This window comes from Macaca mulatta, chromosome 17 (genome assembly GCF_049350105.2).
Source record: "Macaca mulatta isolate MMU2019108-1 chromosome 17, T2T-MMU8v2.0, whole genome shotgun sequence".
NCBI lineage: Eukaryota > Metazoa > Chordata > Mammalia > Primates > Cercopithecidae > Macaca > Macaca mulatta.
In genome coordinates, this window is record NC_133422.1 from 8,226,522 (window position 1) to 8,242,923 (window position 16,402).

At 35.4% G+C, this 16,402-nt stretch overlaps 1 protein-coding gene across 11 annotated transcripts in view; it reads left to right on the forward strand.

Annotated features, from left to right (window-relative positions):
• The window catches only part of PAN3 (poly(A) specific ribonuclease subunit PAN3), a 159,186-nt gene that overhangs the window by 104,550 nt on the left and 38,234 nt on the right, over positions 1–16,402 (forward strand). For all 11 annotated transcript variants that reach the window (XR_013407810.1, XR_013407808.1, XR_013407812.1 and 8 more), the window contains one exon: positions 15,228–15,475. Coding sequence is in view for 5 of the 11 variants with exons in the window: in XM_001097210.5 (XP_001097210.5) it covers positions 15,228–15,475 (248 nt within the window). In the remaining 6 variants the exon portion in view is untranslated. The remainder of the gene's footprint in view (positions 1–15,227; positions 15,476–16,402) is intronic.

The following is a 16,402-nucleotide window of genomic DNA, read 5'->3' on the forward strand; positions in this document are numbered from 1 at the left end:
GTTCGAGACCAACCTAGGCAACATGTTGAGACCCTGTCTCTACAAAAAATACACAGATGAGCCAAGGGTAGTGGCATGTGCTGGTGATCCAAGCTACTAGGGAGGCTGAGACAGTATATAATTGCTTGAGCCTGGAAAGTCGAGGCTTCAGTGAGCCCTGTTGGCGCCACTGCAGTCCAGTCTGGGCAACAGAGTGAGACCCTGTTTTAGAAAAAGGAGAAAAGAATAAAGAAAGTTTTCTTCAGTAGAAGGCTGTGCTTACATACAGTATATAGTCATCTAGAGCTTGGGAATTTTTTTGACTAGGTTCTTAGCCTCAATTGCAAATAACGCTATGATATTCAAACTTTAATTGCAATAGTAATTATGCTGAAATACCTTCCTTAAATTCAGTTTCTTCTGCTGCTTAGAAGAGCCAGTGATAGAAATGGTGTAAGGAACAAAGCTTGTCTCTGAAGCACTGAAATAACAAGTGTTGGTGGCAGGGGTGGGGGTTGTGAGGGAGGCTTCGTTGAACTCAACTTTGGATAATTTATTTCTACTCTTTGAATCATCAGGAAAGTCAAAGAAGAGACTTTATTAATTCTTAACATGTTTAGGACTCAGAATTTGGGGATATAAACATAGTATCTGTTTTGGGCTATAACTATGTATTCTTTAATTTTGGGGGGGTGATTTGGGGAATTTGGTTAAAAATGAATAAAGAAGTATTTGTAGTAGTGCATTTTTTTGTATTTTGATTATGATTGTATAAGTTCCTTAGTATGATTTTTCTCATGGCAGAAGCCCCAGATATTGGCCTTGTTATTAAGAAGATAATGCTTCCCATGTTCTCAAGTCATCTATCTGTTCAAGATGACATATGTTTTATTTCTAATCTAAATCATTATCTTCAATGTAGTTAGACATGACAATTTATTATTGAGGATTTAGTTTGGTTATTGGAACTTCATTAAAACTATTTGTGTAATCTAGGTTTACTCAGATTGCATTGACCTAGAAAAAGTAACACATATTAGAGTAATAAGACTGTCAGAAGAATGTCCTTCACCCCAGATGCCTTTACATTCCTCTCTTTCTCTCATAGTGTCTAGTGTGTTGTTTCATGTTTGCTTTTATTGACTGACATACATGCTGCTTGATAGCATGATCATTTACTTTTCCTCTGCCCCCAGCTTTTTGTTATACTGAGTACTTCCATGATGGCCTTTGTTATTCCAGGAAATTTGATAATGATAGCTATTGCTGTATTTAGCATCTTGGTTGTTGGTACCAAGGAAAGAGGAGATCTTCACCTCTATATCCATTTCTTTTCAACAAAATTATATTTTGAATAATTTCCCATCTACACAGTTTGCCATTTACATGTGTAGATGGGAATACAGAGAGGATTAAGGCACAGTTCTTCCCCATGGAACAGCTGAATCACATGTGGTATTTGCAGCAAAAAGAAGAACAAAGTGATGGGAATAATTTTTAGATATGGGTGTCAAGAAAATCTTCATCAAGTAAGAAGATATTTCAGAAGGATGAACTAGAATTTACTGTGCGGTTGAGGTTTAGAGTATTTGGTGTTGGCAAGTACAGTTGTTGATGATGTATGAGAGAAGGGAGAAGCTTTTTTGATGTGTGGGTACATGAAGCATCATGGTGTCTTCAGAGAAGCTGTATTGATCTTTAGAGAATTTGAAAAGAATCCTCATTACAATATTGTCTTTCAATCTCTGAACACGGAGGGGTTCTCCCTCTCCAGCTGTTTCCAGGTTGTCTTTAATGTCTTTCCACAAAGTTTTGTAATTACTCATGTTTAGGTCTTATACATATTTTGTTAGATTTATTTTGTATCTTTATACAGGATGCTTTGTAGTACTCACTGGTATCATAATTGGTGTCTTTAAAAAAATCTTTTAAATGGATTATTTCTGGTGTTTAGATATGTGATACACTTTTGTATTTGGTCACCCTGATAAACTTTTATTGCGTGTATTTTATAGATTCTTGTATTTGGACGATGGCAAACAATGATAGGTTTATTTCTTCCCTTCCAGCCTTTTTTCCAGCTATCTTGTGTTGGCTAGGGCCTTTAGTATAATGTTATAGAGAAGTGCTCATAGTTGATATTTTTGTCTTGTTACTGATTTTACAAAGAATGTTTTTAATATTTCCCTGTTTAGGATGATCTTCACTCTGGAATCTCAGACGCGCTTGATTTGTATACACTTTTTAACTTTTCTGGTTGAAGCAAATGTTTCCTCCAGATTTTACTGGAATGGATTTAAAACCTTGACACTAATTCATGAGGCCTTTATTCAGTGACTCTTATAGGCCAAAAACATAAGCGAGACAAGAATTTTCACTTTTATGGAATTCACAGTTTTTATTTTTCATTTGTGTCTGTCTTCGTTTGAATTACTTACACTTTGAATTATTTACCATTATCATAATGAAAATGTTTTAATGGGTAGGTGTTGCTACATTGACTTAAAAAGATACCAGAAGTCTACAACAGTGTTTATATTCCACATACCCTTTTAATAATGGTCTAATTAAACTTATTTTTATCTATGCCAGTCTGAGAAGAGGCCAACAGTGAGCCACTTTTCATTTGTATCTCTTTAGTTCTTGGTTCTTTTTTTTTTTTTTTGAGACAGAGTTTTGCTGTCACCCAGGCTGGAGTGCAGTGGTGCGATCTCGGCTCACTGTAAACTGCGCCTCCCAGATTCCAGCGATTCTCCTGCCTCAGCCTCCTGACTGGCTGGGATCACAGGTGCGTGCTACCATGCCCAGCTAACTTTTGTATTTTTAGTAGGGACGGGATTTCACCATGTTGGTCAGGCTGGTCTCGGACTCCTGACCTCGTGATCTGTCCGCCTTGGCCTCCCAAAGTGCTGGGATTACAGGCATGAGCTACCGCGCCCAGCCTAATTCTTTCTTTAAAACATAAAATCTTTCGGAAAAGATGCATCTTTTTAATTAGCACCAGACATGAGCATCTTTTTATGTTTGAGGTATTTTTCTTTTCTGCGAACTGGCTAGTTGTATAACTTGTTCATTTTTCACTGCTTACTTTCTGTTTATGATTTTAAGAACTATATGTTAAACAGACTAGCCCTTTATTAAGTGTTGCAGATATCTTTTTTTGTTCTGCAGCAATTTTTGTCAGTTTTTGTCTCTTGAAGAAGTTAAATTGATGAACATTTTATTTTTTGACCTTTGAATTTTGTTTCTTCGTAACAGCATATTTTTAAAAATAGTTCTTTTATTTTAAACTCTTAAATATTTAATCTGAATATTCATGTAAAATTTATGTGGGTGTAATGAATGAAAGGGAAATTCACTTTTTTGATTTTATCTATATAACCATTTGTTTGTTCACTTCATTGTTTAGTGATAGCAAGTTGTTACATCTGATTATTGGACAGGTCATCTCCTCCCTTGAAGTCTGAAGTACAGCCTTTATGTTATACTTATTTTATATATATATATATATTTATATACATTTATATATATATTTATATATATATATTTGAGATCGGTTTTGGTGTCCTGTTCTTTTGCACTGTTCATATGAGCCTCTATCAAACATCTATCTTCGTTACTGTAGGTTTGATCATTTTTCAGTGTCTAATGGTGTTATGGCCCACTTTTTTCTTCTTAATTTTTTATCTTTTGTTTTTTTCTTTTAAATTTTCTTCAATTTCATCCTTAATTGTTTTTCTTTTCTTCAGTAATTTTTTTTTCCTGGCTATTCTTGATGCTTTTTTTCCTCCACATAGGTATAATTAGCTTGGCTAATATTTTTATTTTATTTTATTTATTTTATTTTATTTTATTTTTGAGATGGAGTCTCACTCTGTCGCCCAGGCTAGAGTGCAATGGCGCTATCTTGGCTCACTGCAGTGTCCGCCTCCCGGGTTCAAGCGATTCTCCTGCTTCAGCCTCCTTAGTAGCTGGGATTACAGGCACGTGCCACCACACCCGGCTAATTTTTGCATTTTTAGTTGAGACAGGGTTTCACCATGTTGGTGAGACTGGTCTTGAACTCCTGACCTCATGATCCGCCCACCTCAGCCTCCCAAAGTGCTGGGATTACAGGCGTGAGCCCAGCCAGCTTGGCTAATATTTTAAAATCCTGTTGGTATTTTTATTGAGCTAGCATCATAATTTTAGATTATTTTAGGGTAGAAGTGACATCTTTATAACAAATAAGTATGGGTGTTTATTCCCGTTTGTTTAAGTAATCCGTTATTTCTGTCAGTAGGTTTTTGTGTTTTCTTCATAGGGGTCTTACACAGTTCTAGTTGTTTGTATCTACAGATTTTATCTTTTTTGTTGCTGCTAGTAAATGTAAATGGGTTCCTTTTTTTTTTTTTTAAACATTGTATTTCATTGTCCCACCAACACCCCTCTCACATTTGATTAATAGTTTTCTTGGTCCTTTTGATCCCTCTACCATACCCCTAGGCAGTGATTTGAATATTAATTTTTTAATTGAGATATAATTCACATACCATAAAATCAATCCTTTTAAAGTATGTAATTCAGTAGGTTTTAATATATCAAAAGATCATGAAACCATTACCATTCAAATTCCATAGCATTTTCATTGCCCCAAAAGGAAACTTAGTATCTGTTAACTGACACTTCTCATTTTTCTCTTTCTTCATTCCCTGAAAACCACTAATCTATTTTCTGACATTTTATAGATTTACCTATTCTGGACATTTCATATAAATAGAATCATATAATATGTGACTTTTTTATGTCTAGCCTCTTTGAGCTAATGTTTTCAAGGTTCATCCATGTTGTAGTATATGTCAGTATTTCCTTCCTTTTTATTGGTGAATAATGTTCTATTATGTAGATATATCATGTTTTGTTTACCACTTATCCATTGATAGACATTTGGGTTATTTCCACTTTTTGGTAATTACGCATAATGCTACTATGAGCATTCATGTACAAGTTTTTGTGCGAACCTCTGTTTTTAGTGCTCTTCGGTAATACACAATTCGGAATCACAATTCCATTGCTAGGGTCATAGCAATTGATTATAGCCATCCTAGTGTGTATGAAACAGTGTATTATTGGGGTTTTGATTTCTGTGTCCCTAATGACTAAAGATTTTGAGGAGTTTTCCATGTGCTTATCGGCCATTTGTATGTGTTCTTCGGAAGAAATGTCTATTCAAATCCTTTGCCCTGTTTTAAATTTACTTGTTTGATTCTTTTAAATCATTGTGTGGTTTTTATATTCTTCTTCATACTAGACCTGTTTTTTTTTTCAATTGATACATAATAGCTGTACATAATTTGCCGGTATGTGTGTTATTTTGATACATGCATACAATGATCAAATCAGAGAAATTGGGATAGCCATTACCTCAAACATTTGTATTGGGAATATTTCACTTCTTCTAGCTATTTTGAATTATACAACAAATTGTTAACTGTAGTCACCTGCTATACTATTGAACCCTAAATCTTATTCCTTCTAAACGTATTTTTGTACCCGTTAACTAACCTCTTCAGTCCCCCACCCACCAATACTTCCCAACTTCTGGTAACCACCAGTTTACTTTCTATCTCTATGAGATCTACTGTCTAAGCTCCTGTGTATGAGCAAGAACATGCAGTGTTTATTTTTCTGTTCCTGGCCTTATTTCACTTAACATAATGATCTCCGGTACCATCTATATTGCTGAAAATGACAGGATGTCATTTTTTTTTATGACCGAAGAATATTTTGTTGTATGCATGTATCACATGTTCTTTATTCATTCATCCGTTAATGGACACTTCAGTTGACTCTCTGTCTTGGCTATTGTGAATAGTCCTGCAATAAACGTGGGAATGTAGATATCTCTTCTACATACTGACTTCTTCTATTTGTATAAACCCAGCAGCAGTGGGATTGCTGGGTCATATGGCAGTTCTGTTTTTAGTTTTTTTGAGGAACCTGCATATTGTTTTCCATAGTGGCTGTACTCGTTTTCATTCCCATCAATAGTATACCGATGTTCTCCTTTCTCGTATCCTCACCAGTATTCATTATTTTTGTCTTTTTGATAAAAGCCACTTCAACTGGGGTAATATGATCTCATTGTGGTTTTGATTTCCTTTTCCCTGATGATTAATAATTCTGGACTTTTTTCATATAACTTGGTCATTTGTATGTCTTTTTTTGAGAAATGTCTGTCCTGATCTTTTGCCTATTTTAAAATCAGACTATTTGGATTTATTTATTTATTTATTTTTGCTATTGAGATGTTTGAGTTCTTTATATTAATCATTAATTTCCTGATGAAGGGATAGTGTGCATATATATTCTCTCATTCTGCAAATTGTCTTCACTTTGTTGATTGTTTCCTTTGCTGTGCAGATACTTTTTAGTCTAATATAGCCCCATTTGTCTTATTTTTGCTTTTGTTGCCTATGCTTTTGAGATCTTACCCAAAATATCTTTGCCCAGATTAATGTCCTGAAGGGTTTTCCCAGTGTTTTTATCCTAATAGTTTCAAGCCTTAAATTTAAGTCTTTAATCCATTTTGATTTGACCTTTGCATATGGTAAGAGAAAGGGACATAACTTCATTCTCTGCATGTAGTTATCCAGTTTCCCAAACACCATTTATTGAAGAGACTGTCTTTTCCCCAATATGTGTTCTTAGCACCTTTCTGGAAAATTAGTTGCCTATAAATATGTGAATTTATTTCAAGTTCCCTGTTCTGTTCCATTGGTCTGTGTGTCTGCTTTTATGCAGGTACCGTACTGTTTCGGTTACTGTGACTTTGTAACATATTTTGAAGCAAGTAGTAGATGTTTCCTGCTTTGTTAGTTTTGCTCAGAATGCTTTGGCTGTTAAGATTTTTGTAGTTTCATATGAATTTTGGATTGTTTTTTCTGTTTATGCAAAGAATGTCCTTGATATTTTGATAGATTGTGTTGAATCTGTCGATTGCTTTGGGTAGTAGTAACATTTTAACAATATTAATTCTTCCAATTCATGAGCATGGCATATCTTTCACTCTTTTTGTGTCCTCTTCAGTTTCTTTCGTCAGTGTTTTATAGTTTTGCTTATAGGGATCTTTCACTACTTTGGTTAAATTTATTCCTAGATATTTTATATTTTTTGTAGCTATTGTAAATGGGATTGCTTTCTTGATCTCTTCTTTAGGTTGTTCACTGTTGGCATATATAAATGATACTGGTTTTTTTAAGTTGGTTTCCTGAAACTTTTACTAAGTTTGTTTATCACTTTTGACAGTTTTTGGGTGGAGTCTTTTGGTGTTTCTAAATCTAATACCATGTTGTCTACAAACAAGGATGATTAGATTTAGATTTTTCCTTTCCAATCTGGTTACCTTTGTTTTTTTTCTCTTGCCTAATTGCTGTGGCTAGGACTTCCAGTACTATATTGAATAAAAGTGATGAAAATGGGCATCCTTGTCTTGTTCCAGATCTTAGAGGAAAGGCTTTTTTTTTTTTTTTTTAAGACGGGGTCTCACTCTGTCACTCAGACTGGAGTTCAGTGGTACAATCTTGGCTCACTGCAACCTCCGCCTCCTGGGCTCAAGCAATCCTCCCACCTGAGCCTCCTCCTGAGTAGCTGGGACTACAGGTGCACACCACCATGCCCTAATTTTTTGAATTTTTAGTAGAGATGGAGTTTTGCCATGTTGTTCAGGCTGGTTTCAAGTTCCTGAGCTCAAACGATCTTCCTGTCTTGGCGTCCCAAAGTGCTGGGCTTTTAATTGTTCTCATTCAATGTGGTGTTAGCTGTGGGTTTGTCATATATTAACTTTTATTGTTTTGATGTAAGTTTCTTTTTTACCCAGTTTGTTGTGAGTTTTTATCATAAAGGGATGTTAAATATTGTCAAATATTTTTTCAACATCTATTGAACTGACCATCGCATATTAGACCTTTATTAAATATATGATTTGCAAATATTTTCTCCTATTTTGTGAGTTGCCTTTTCACTTTCTTGATAGTTTCCTATGAGTTACAAAAAGTTTTAAATTTTGATGAAGACTGATTAAAAAAATGTTTTTGGTTGCTTGTGCCTTATTTGTCCTATCTTTTATTTATTTATTTGTTTGTTATTTATTTCTTCCATCTGCTCCACTGGCAGTATTTGTCATATCTTAAGCAGCCATTGCTCGACTAAAAGTCACAATGGTTTATACCTATGTTTTTTTTTGTTGTGTTTTGTACATTTAGGTTTTTGACTCATTTTGAAGTAATTTTTGTGTATGGTATGAAATTAGGTGTTGGATATTACATATTATGTTTCTGTTTCACATGGTCACCACTAGATTTTTACCGTTCATTCTTTAAGTATGGAATTGTTGAAGAGATGGGCAGTAAAAATATTAATACAAGATTTTTATTTATTTTTTTTGAGATGAAGTCTTTCTCAGTTGCCCAGGCTGGAGTATAGTGGCGTGACCTCGGCTCACCGCAACCTTCACCTCCTGGGTTCAAGTGATTCTCCTGCGTCAGCCTCCCGAGTAGCTGGGACTACTACAGGTGCCCGCCACCACGCCTGGCTAATTTTTTGTATTTTTAGTAGAGATGGGGTTTCACCATGTTGGCCATTCTGGTCTCGAACTCCTGACCTCAAGTGATCTACCCGCCTCAGCCTGCCAAAGTGTAGGGATTACAGGCGTGAGCCACGGCGCCTGGCCAATACAAGAATTTTTAGTGACTTTGAGCCTTCCTGTCCCCCTTCAGTGTTTTAGTTGTCTAGAATTTTAGTTATACTTTGACTTTTATTATTCTTTTACTGTTAGTGCTTATTCAGATTTTCTCACATATTCTGACATTCCATGCCTTTTAAGGGGGGAATTTCCTTTTTAGTGAAGTTGATCGTTTAATAGTTCTTTCACCATGGAGATGCGAGTGACAAACCTTAAACGTGTCTTTCTCTCTTCATTTGTAGATTGTATATAAATTTCAAGTAGACAGTTATCTTTTCTCCGTTGAAAATTTCATTGTTTAGTGTTGCTGATACAGTTAGCATATTTTTCTTTCGTTAGATCATTTGTCTCTTTTCTGGTAGCTTTTAAGATTTTGTCTTTTGCATGCTACATTTTTGCGTAATTGGTAGAAAGGACTTATTTTACTCAGAACTTTTTTTTTAAACAGCATCTGTCTGTCACCCAGGCCTGAGTGCAGTGGCACGATCATAGCTCACTTCACCCTCTTCTTCCCTGGGCTCCAGCAATCTTTCCACCTCAGCCTCTTGAGTAGCTGGGACTACAGAGGCATACCATGTCTGGTTTATTTTTATTTTATTTTATTTTATTTTATTTTACTTTAGTTTAGTCTAGTCTAGTCTAGTCTAGTTTAGTTTAGTTTAGTTTTTGAGATGGAGTTTCACTCTTGTCATCCAGGCTGGAACAGTGGTGTGACCCCTGCTCACTGCAACCTCTGCCTTGCGGGTTCAGGTGATTCTCCTGCCTCAGCCTCCCAAGTAGCTGGCATTACAGACATATGCCACCATGTTTGGCTAATTTTTATATTTTTAGTTGAGACGGGGGTTCACCATGTTGGCCAGGCTGGTCTCGAACTCCTGACCTCAGGTGATCCACCTGCCTCGGCCTCCCAAAGTGTTGGAATTACAGGCGTGAGCCACCGTACCCGGCCTAATTTTTTATATTTTTTGTAGAGACGGGGTTTCACCATGTTGCCCAGACCGGCCTCTAATGCCTCGACTCAAGCAATTCTCCTGCCTCAGCCTCCCAAAATGCTGGGATCACAGGGCTCAGCTACCACACCCAGCCTCTGCTGAGAACTCTTACTTAGGACTTCTTGAATGAGGAGTTATGTGCAAAGGAGTTATGTGCTGAGTTCTTGAAAATCACAAATCTTTTTTTTTTTTTTTTTCAAATGTTGCTTCTCCGGTATTCTTCTTCTCCTGGATATTTACATTTTCATTATTTTGTATCTAGGTAATTTTCCAAGTTTTATTTCTAGGTAATTTCCTCAGATCTTTATTTATTGTTTCCCTCTTTGATTTATCTACTTTAATTTATTGTTTCCCTCTTTGATTTATGTACTTTACTATTTAATGCATCTTTTGATGGTTTTTTTCCCTTTAATTTTAATGCTTATATTTTCACTCTTAGCCAGTGCGCTCTGTTTTGGAAGAACAAACACCTTATTCTTTTGTGATGTTTGTCACTTCTTTCATATTCTTAATCACCTCAGTAGTAATTATATTTTATAATCTGTTTTATATGGTTCTGTTACGTGGACTCTTTCTTCTTGGTTTGTTAATTCTCAAGTATGTTGTACGTGCTGGTTCTTACGAGTTATTTTAAGTGGGATTATTTTCTGGGGAAGGTTCTTATATGTTGTCATTTTGTGAAAGTATTCATCAAAATAGTTTGGTGTTTGCTTCAGCAAGGTGTCTGAAGAGGTTTTCTAAAGCAAATTGAGTATTGTGTTGATTTGTCGGGATTCTGTAGCATGGAATCTCATGAGGATTTTCTCTCTTGTACTTATGCATAGAACAGGCATGTGGTTTCCATTTCTCTTAAGACATCACCTCGGTCCTCCAACCTTCCTCTTTTTTCTCCATTGCTGTTCCGTAAACAGGCTTCCCTTTTGGTTCTATGAGCTGATAGAAATGGTTTTGTCCTATATTTACTGCTTTTCCAGAGTCCTGGTTTTACACAGGGGTTTTAGTTTCATTTTCTGTATTCTATGGGCTCATGGCCACTTTTCATCTACCCTTGTGGGCCTTAGAAACTCAGCTGTAGAGACTGTATCTGACCTAGCTTATAATTCCCCAAACTCCACAACATAAGCTCCTGACTTTAGATTCTGCTTTAGTTTCTTGCTTTGGGGGTTTTAATTTATTTTTTATTATTTATTTATTTATTTACTTTTTGAGACAGAGTTTTATTCTGTTGCCCAGGCTGGAGTACGATGGTGCAATCTCGGCTCACGGCAACTTCCACCTTCCAGGTTCAAGTGATTCTCCTGCCTCGGCCTTCTGAGTAGCTGGGATTACAGATGCACATCAACACACCCAGCTAATTTTTATACTTTTAGTAGAGATGGGGTTTCGCTGTGTTGGCCAGGCTGTTTTGAACTCCTGACCTCAGGTGGTCTGCCCGCCTCGGCCTCCCAAAGTGCTGGGATTATACATCTGAGCCACTGTGACTGGCCCTTTTTTTTTTTTTTTTTTTTTTTAAATCAGGTATATTTTAAATGCTGGGGTGTTGTGTTTTATCTCACAGTTCTGTGCATTCGTAACATTGGTAGGGGTTGAGGGAGAGTGTCCATGTTAGTTTAGTCTCTCATTTTCCAGAAATAATATTATACTGACTGGTTGGTTGTATTTAGGAAGGGTGCTGATTTGGTATGTATTAATTTTCTATCATTTACTCTAATAATTCTGTAATTATTTTCAGGAGTTTTTTATGTTGTTTGTCTTAGGTTTTCCAGAAATAGAATTGTGCCATCCAAAAAAAACAGTGATGCTTTGCCTTTATAAATTAGCCTTGAAGTTTTTTATCTCATTTCTTTATTTTGTCAGTTCCGGTTAATTTCTCCAGTGGACATTCCTATATTGTTCCTTACTTTTATTTGAATTGGGTACTTTTGAGAATAATTTTTCAAATGCCCTAAAGCAGTTAATTTATGATATATTACTTTTAAATATCTCAGTCTGCATATTCACTTTAGAAGTTATAGTGTAATTATTCTATACTAATGTCATCAGAATGTCATTTCAAGAGTAAATGACAAGAAGTAATACAAAAAATGAAATACAAAAGTGAAATATTCTTAATTTAGAATATTTAAAATACAAATTTTCATTCTTCTAGGTTGTTTCTTATGCTGATCTTCTATGTATTATTATATTTGCTTTGGTATTCTGTTGATTGTCAGTTAATATCAGGGTGTTCCAATAACCATTGGTAGCCCTTTCCCTGCTGCATGTGGAAAGATTGAAATTATATGAGAATATGTGTGAAACATGAGATTTCTAATGAAGAAGAAACTTCTATTATGGTTTGTCTGATGTACCTCATTATTAAAAGAAGACCTTTAGTTTCATTATATCAAATTGTTTCCTCAAACCCTTTTTTGCATAAGATTCCTGTGGTTAAATATTAAATAATGTGCAATGGAAGATGCCATTTTAAATTAAGAATTCTTAACTTTCAATCACATTTTCTTAATTTGAGCAGAATCTGTTCATTTTAATTCAGCATCCTATTTTAAACTACTTGTTCCTGTAGTGTGATTCTATTCTTTCTTGCTGTTTATAATTTAGTACTGTATATAGGCACTTAAGAATGGGCATCTTGTTAGTATTGTCTTCATAATACTAAATACAGAATACCTCTCTCCAAGCAGATGTGTAGATATTTTACTCAGTTCTTTAACACACTTGTAAAATATACAGGTGCCAAAAAGCTGTGCCTTTTGTGATTAGATTAGGTATTTTAGTAATTTAGTTTTTAATTTCCTATGCAATTTAAATATCCTATTATCCTTATGGGGGGGGTGATACTTACTGTTGTACGTGTTTTATTTTGAATGCTCTTTCTTTTCTTTTTCTTGTTTTCCTCTCCCCACCACCCCGCCTTAAAGAGACAGGGTCTTGCTATGTTGCCCAGATTGGAGCACAGTGGCTGTTCATGGGCGCTGTATGGCTCACGTAGCCTCAAACCCTTGGGCTCAAGCGAATCTCCTGCCTCAGCCCCCTCAGGTAGCTGGGACTACAGGCCCACACCACTGCACTCAGCTTACATTTTAAATGTATTTAAGTAACTCCAATCAGCCTCAGCTCAGAGGTGAACTCAAATTTTATTTCTGCAGCTTTATATTAAAATAACTTCACAAAATTTAGAATTCTTAAGAGAACTCTTGATACTCTATAGTGTAAATTCTACTGTACATGAATTTCTATCTTAACTCACCTTAGATTGTTTTTATGGTCATCTCTTTCCATGTATTCAGCCTTAAAGAAAGATTCTACTTTTAGTCTCTCTTACATACCTACTTTGATGTCAGAATCTTTCCCTTCAGCCCATGCTACACATAGCTTCAGTAGTCACACTAAAGCTAGTAAAACATGTAATTGATTTCCTGTTTTTCTGAGTGTGCAAGACTTAGGAACTGGTCAACTATATAGCATGTTGGCTGAGAGCACAGAGTTTGTAATTAAATCAACCTGAGTTTGAATCTTGATTCTTTTGTTGAATTACCTCTATTTGTCCTTACAGTAATTATTTTGATCTTTTAAGTTAGTTTCTCCTCTGTGAAATAAATATGCTATATCTACCTCACAGGGTGGTTGTGAGGATTAAGTAGACTGATGGATGTGGAACACTTCGATGAGTGCCTGGCTCAAGAATTGTAGTTCTTTTGTGTTACTTAATGTCATAATAGTAAACAAATTTACTCATCTTTGGTTACTTGGCCAGTTTTAGTTTGGAAAGTCTTAGAGACTAGCTTTAGGAAAAACTGTCTAAAATGCATTTTATTTTAGACAAGTAGGAAGTTTTTATCCATTGATAATAGTCTAATATAATTTTTGCTGTATGGATTAACCTTTAATTAAATGTACAATATAGAGTTAGAAACAGAGCTCTGGAATAGTTTTTAAAAAATAAAAGGTTTATATCAATATAGTAATTTGGCTTCATAGTTTTTTTTTAAGGAGTTTGGGGTTTAATTTTCTTTTACACACATTTGAGACATAACTTGAGAATTCCTATCCTATTTTAATCTCAATGCAGTAGACATTGTGTTATAGTAGTGGGAGTACTAGATTGGGAATTCGTAGAGTTGAGTTTGAGTGTTGGCTTTGCTGTTGACTTTGCATGTATGTCCTGTGGTGTTTATAGCCCGACTTACCTCACCTGCCTATTTAGTTGCTCAGAAAACCAGAAATAATTATGTTGAGGCTCTTCAGAAAGTACAGAGGGCTATTCAGAGAAAAGAAAAGTATTACTTCAGTTCTCTGCTTATTTTTGTTCACCTACATGTTTTCAGAAAACATGTTGGTATCTTATGAATTATTAGACATTGAAACTCATATCCCTGGTAATCATAATTTTGTGACTAGAGGCATTTTTTGGTAACCCTTTTCTTGTATTGTGAGGTGGCATATTACCTCAGTGTTGAAGGTTTTTAGGCATTCACCAAATAGCCAGAAAACAGTTCCTGGATAAGCTCTTTTTTTTCAGGAAGAGTAACTGTTGCTCTAAATACCCTTTTTAATCTGCTCAGAACTGATCACTCCATTAAGCCTTTGATTAACTCTACCTGGTTTTAATTAATTTGCATTTCATCAGCATTTATGCATGTAGTTGTAGTGCATTAGTGTATATATATATTTTTTTAAGTTATTTTATGTCTTTTACATGTGACCTGGTCTTTTTTTCTCAGCTAGCTTGGAATCTCCTGAAGGGTAAAGACAATTGTCCTTTCCCTTTCTCCAATGATAGAGGGTGCTCTGCACATAATGTTTCTTATTGGTTGTGGTGGTTCCTCTAGAACATAATGGTATCAATTGGCCTAATTTTAAATAGTACGCATCTGTAGAAATTTTCAGGGTATGCCTGTTTAGAGTTAATGACAAAAAGGCATCAGAACAACAGACTGCTTGATATTAAACATATGGCACTTAAGCTGCTATGTATTTCAACTTTTTTTTTTTTTTTTGCTTTTTCAAACAATTTTGTTAATTATATTTGGCTGAATGAAATCTAGTAGCTCTTCATAGATAATTTGAATTTTTAATACTGTAATATGTTTGGGGAATGCGCTATTTGTATTGTTAATGATTCTTAATAAAAAAGGAATTATGCCTTTTATAAAAGTTTTTCTTTTATAAAAGGCTTAATTTTATAAAGAGCCCCAATTCGGTTACTTCCCACCCTTCCATTAATTTATTAAATTTTTGGTCATTCTTGCTATTAAAGTTTGTGATGTAAACCTTGATATGGAGGAGACTGTTCTTACAATAAATCTGCTAACATATTTGGGAATAACTACATTTGAAAAAAGAACTTTACATTTGCTTTAGTCAGAGCTTTTTCTACAACAAAACAAGATAAAATTATTTCCTTCATCTTTGTGCACTTAAGATCCCAAAGATGATGTTTCTTCCAAATGAATGTTTGCATTTTATTTTCCAGACTTTTTCTCTAAAACCAATTATTGCTCCATTAAGAAACATTTTTACATCTTCTTCAGGAATGTCGTTGTCTGCTGGGTCTTCCCCTCTTCATTCCCCCAAGATTACTCCACATACTTCTCCTGCTCCCAGAAGAAGAAGTCACACTCCAAATCCAGCAAGTTACATGGTGCCTTCTAGTGCCTCTACATCTGTTAATAATCCTGTTTCTCAGACTCCATCTTCTGGTCAGGTGATCCAAAAGGAAACTGTTGGTGGAACGACTTACTTCTATACAGACACAACTCCAGCACCTTTGACTGGAATGGTATGTTTGCATTAAAGAGGACATTTTAGTACTCTCTTGTAACAGGTCCTTTTAGTAATGAGGTGGTCCACCCCCTCCTGCAGCTTTTTATTGTGATGCAAAAAAGTATTTCATTTTCTCACTTAGATGAGAAGTCTAGTCTCTTCTCAACTCTTCAAATTTATCTAGTTCTGCCTTACTAATAACTCTAGTTTTAGACTAATCTGGTTTAATCAGAAATTAGATTATATCCATGCTCTTACTTTAGTACTCTATGGCATGTTTTGCTTATGGGTTTACCTTGTACTAGCTGGAGTTGATGCCTGCTGACATTTGTTTTTAGGTATAGATAGTTTAACCTCTAGTAAGAAGCTAGAAAAAGTAGATGGTATGTCCTCAGTAGTTACTGGAAGCAAATCAATGATAAACCCTTATTTCAGATGAGGTGGTTATTTAACAGCTAGATCTGTGGATGGTGGAGTGACACATAGTGATAAGGGGCCTGCAGTATGGCTCTTTGCTAAGGAGGTAGAAGAGTCAGACCAAAGAGAGCCATGATTATAGATGAGGAAAGAGTTACCAAAGGACTGGTGATGAAGTGAGAGAAGAATCATGAAACAGTTGGGAAGAGGTGGCCCCAGAGGAGACATGAATATGAAGACCAAGAGAGGAAGAACATGGCCAGAAAGAAAGATTTCTTATCAGAGTCAATTAGTAATGTTCCAGGACAGGGAGAAGGGACAGGAGTCAAGGGGGCGAGAATGAATGGAAAAGGAGAGGGAAGGATTCCATGTTATGTAAATTGTACCTTTTTTAGCTTCATTACTTCGTCCGTATTCAAAAATTATTTTATTTACCCTAGAAAAATAAGTAGTAGATGAAGGCCTCATGAGTGAGAAAGCCAGAGTCCACTAAAACAGGGGTCCCTAATCCTTGAACCATAGACCA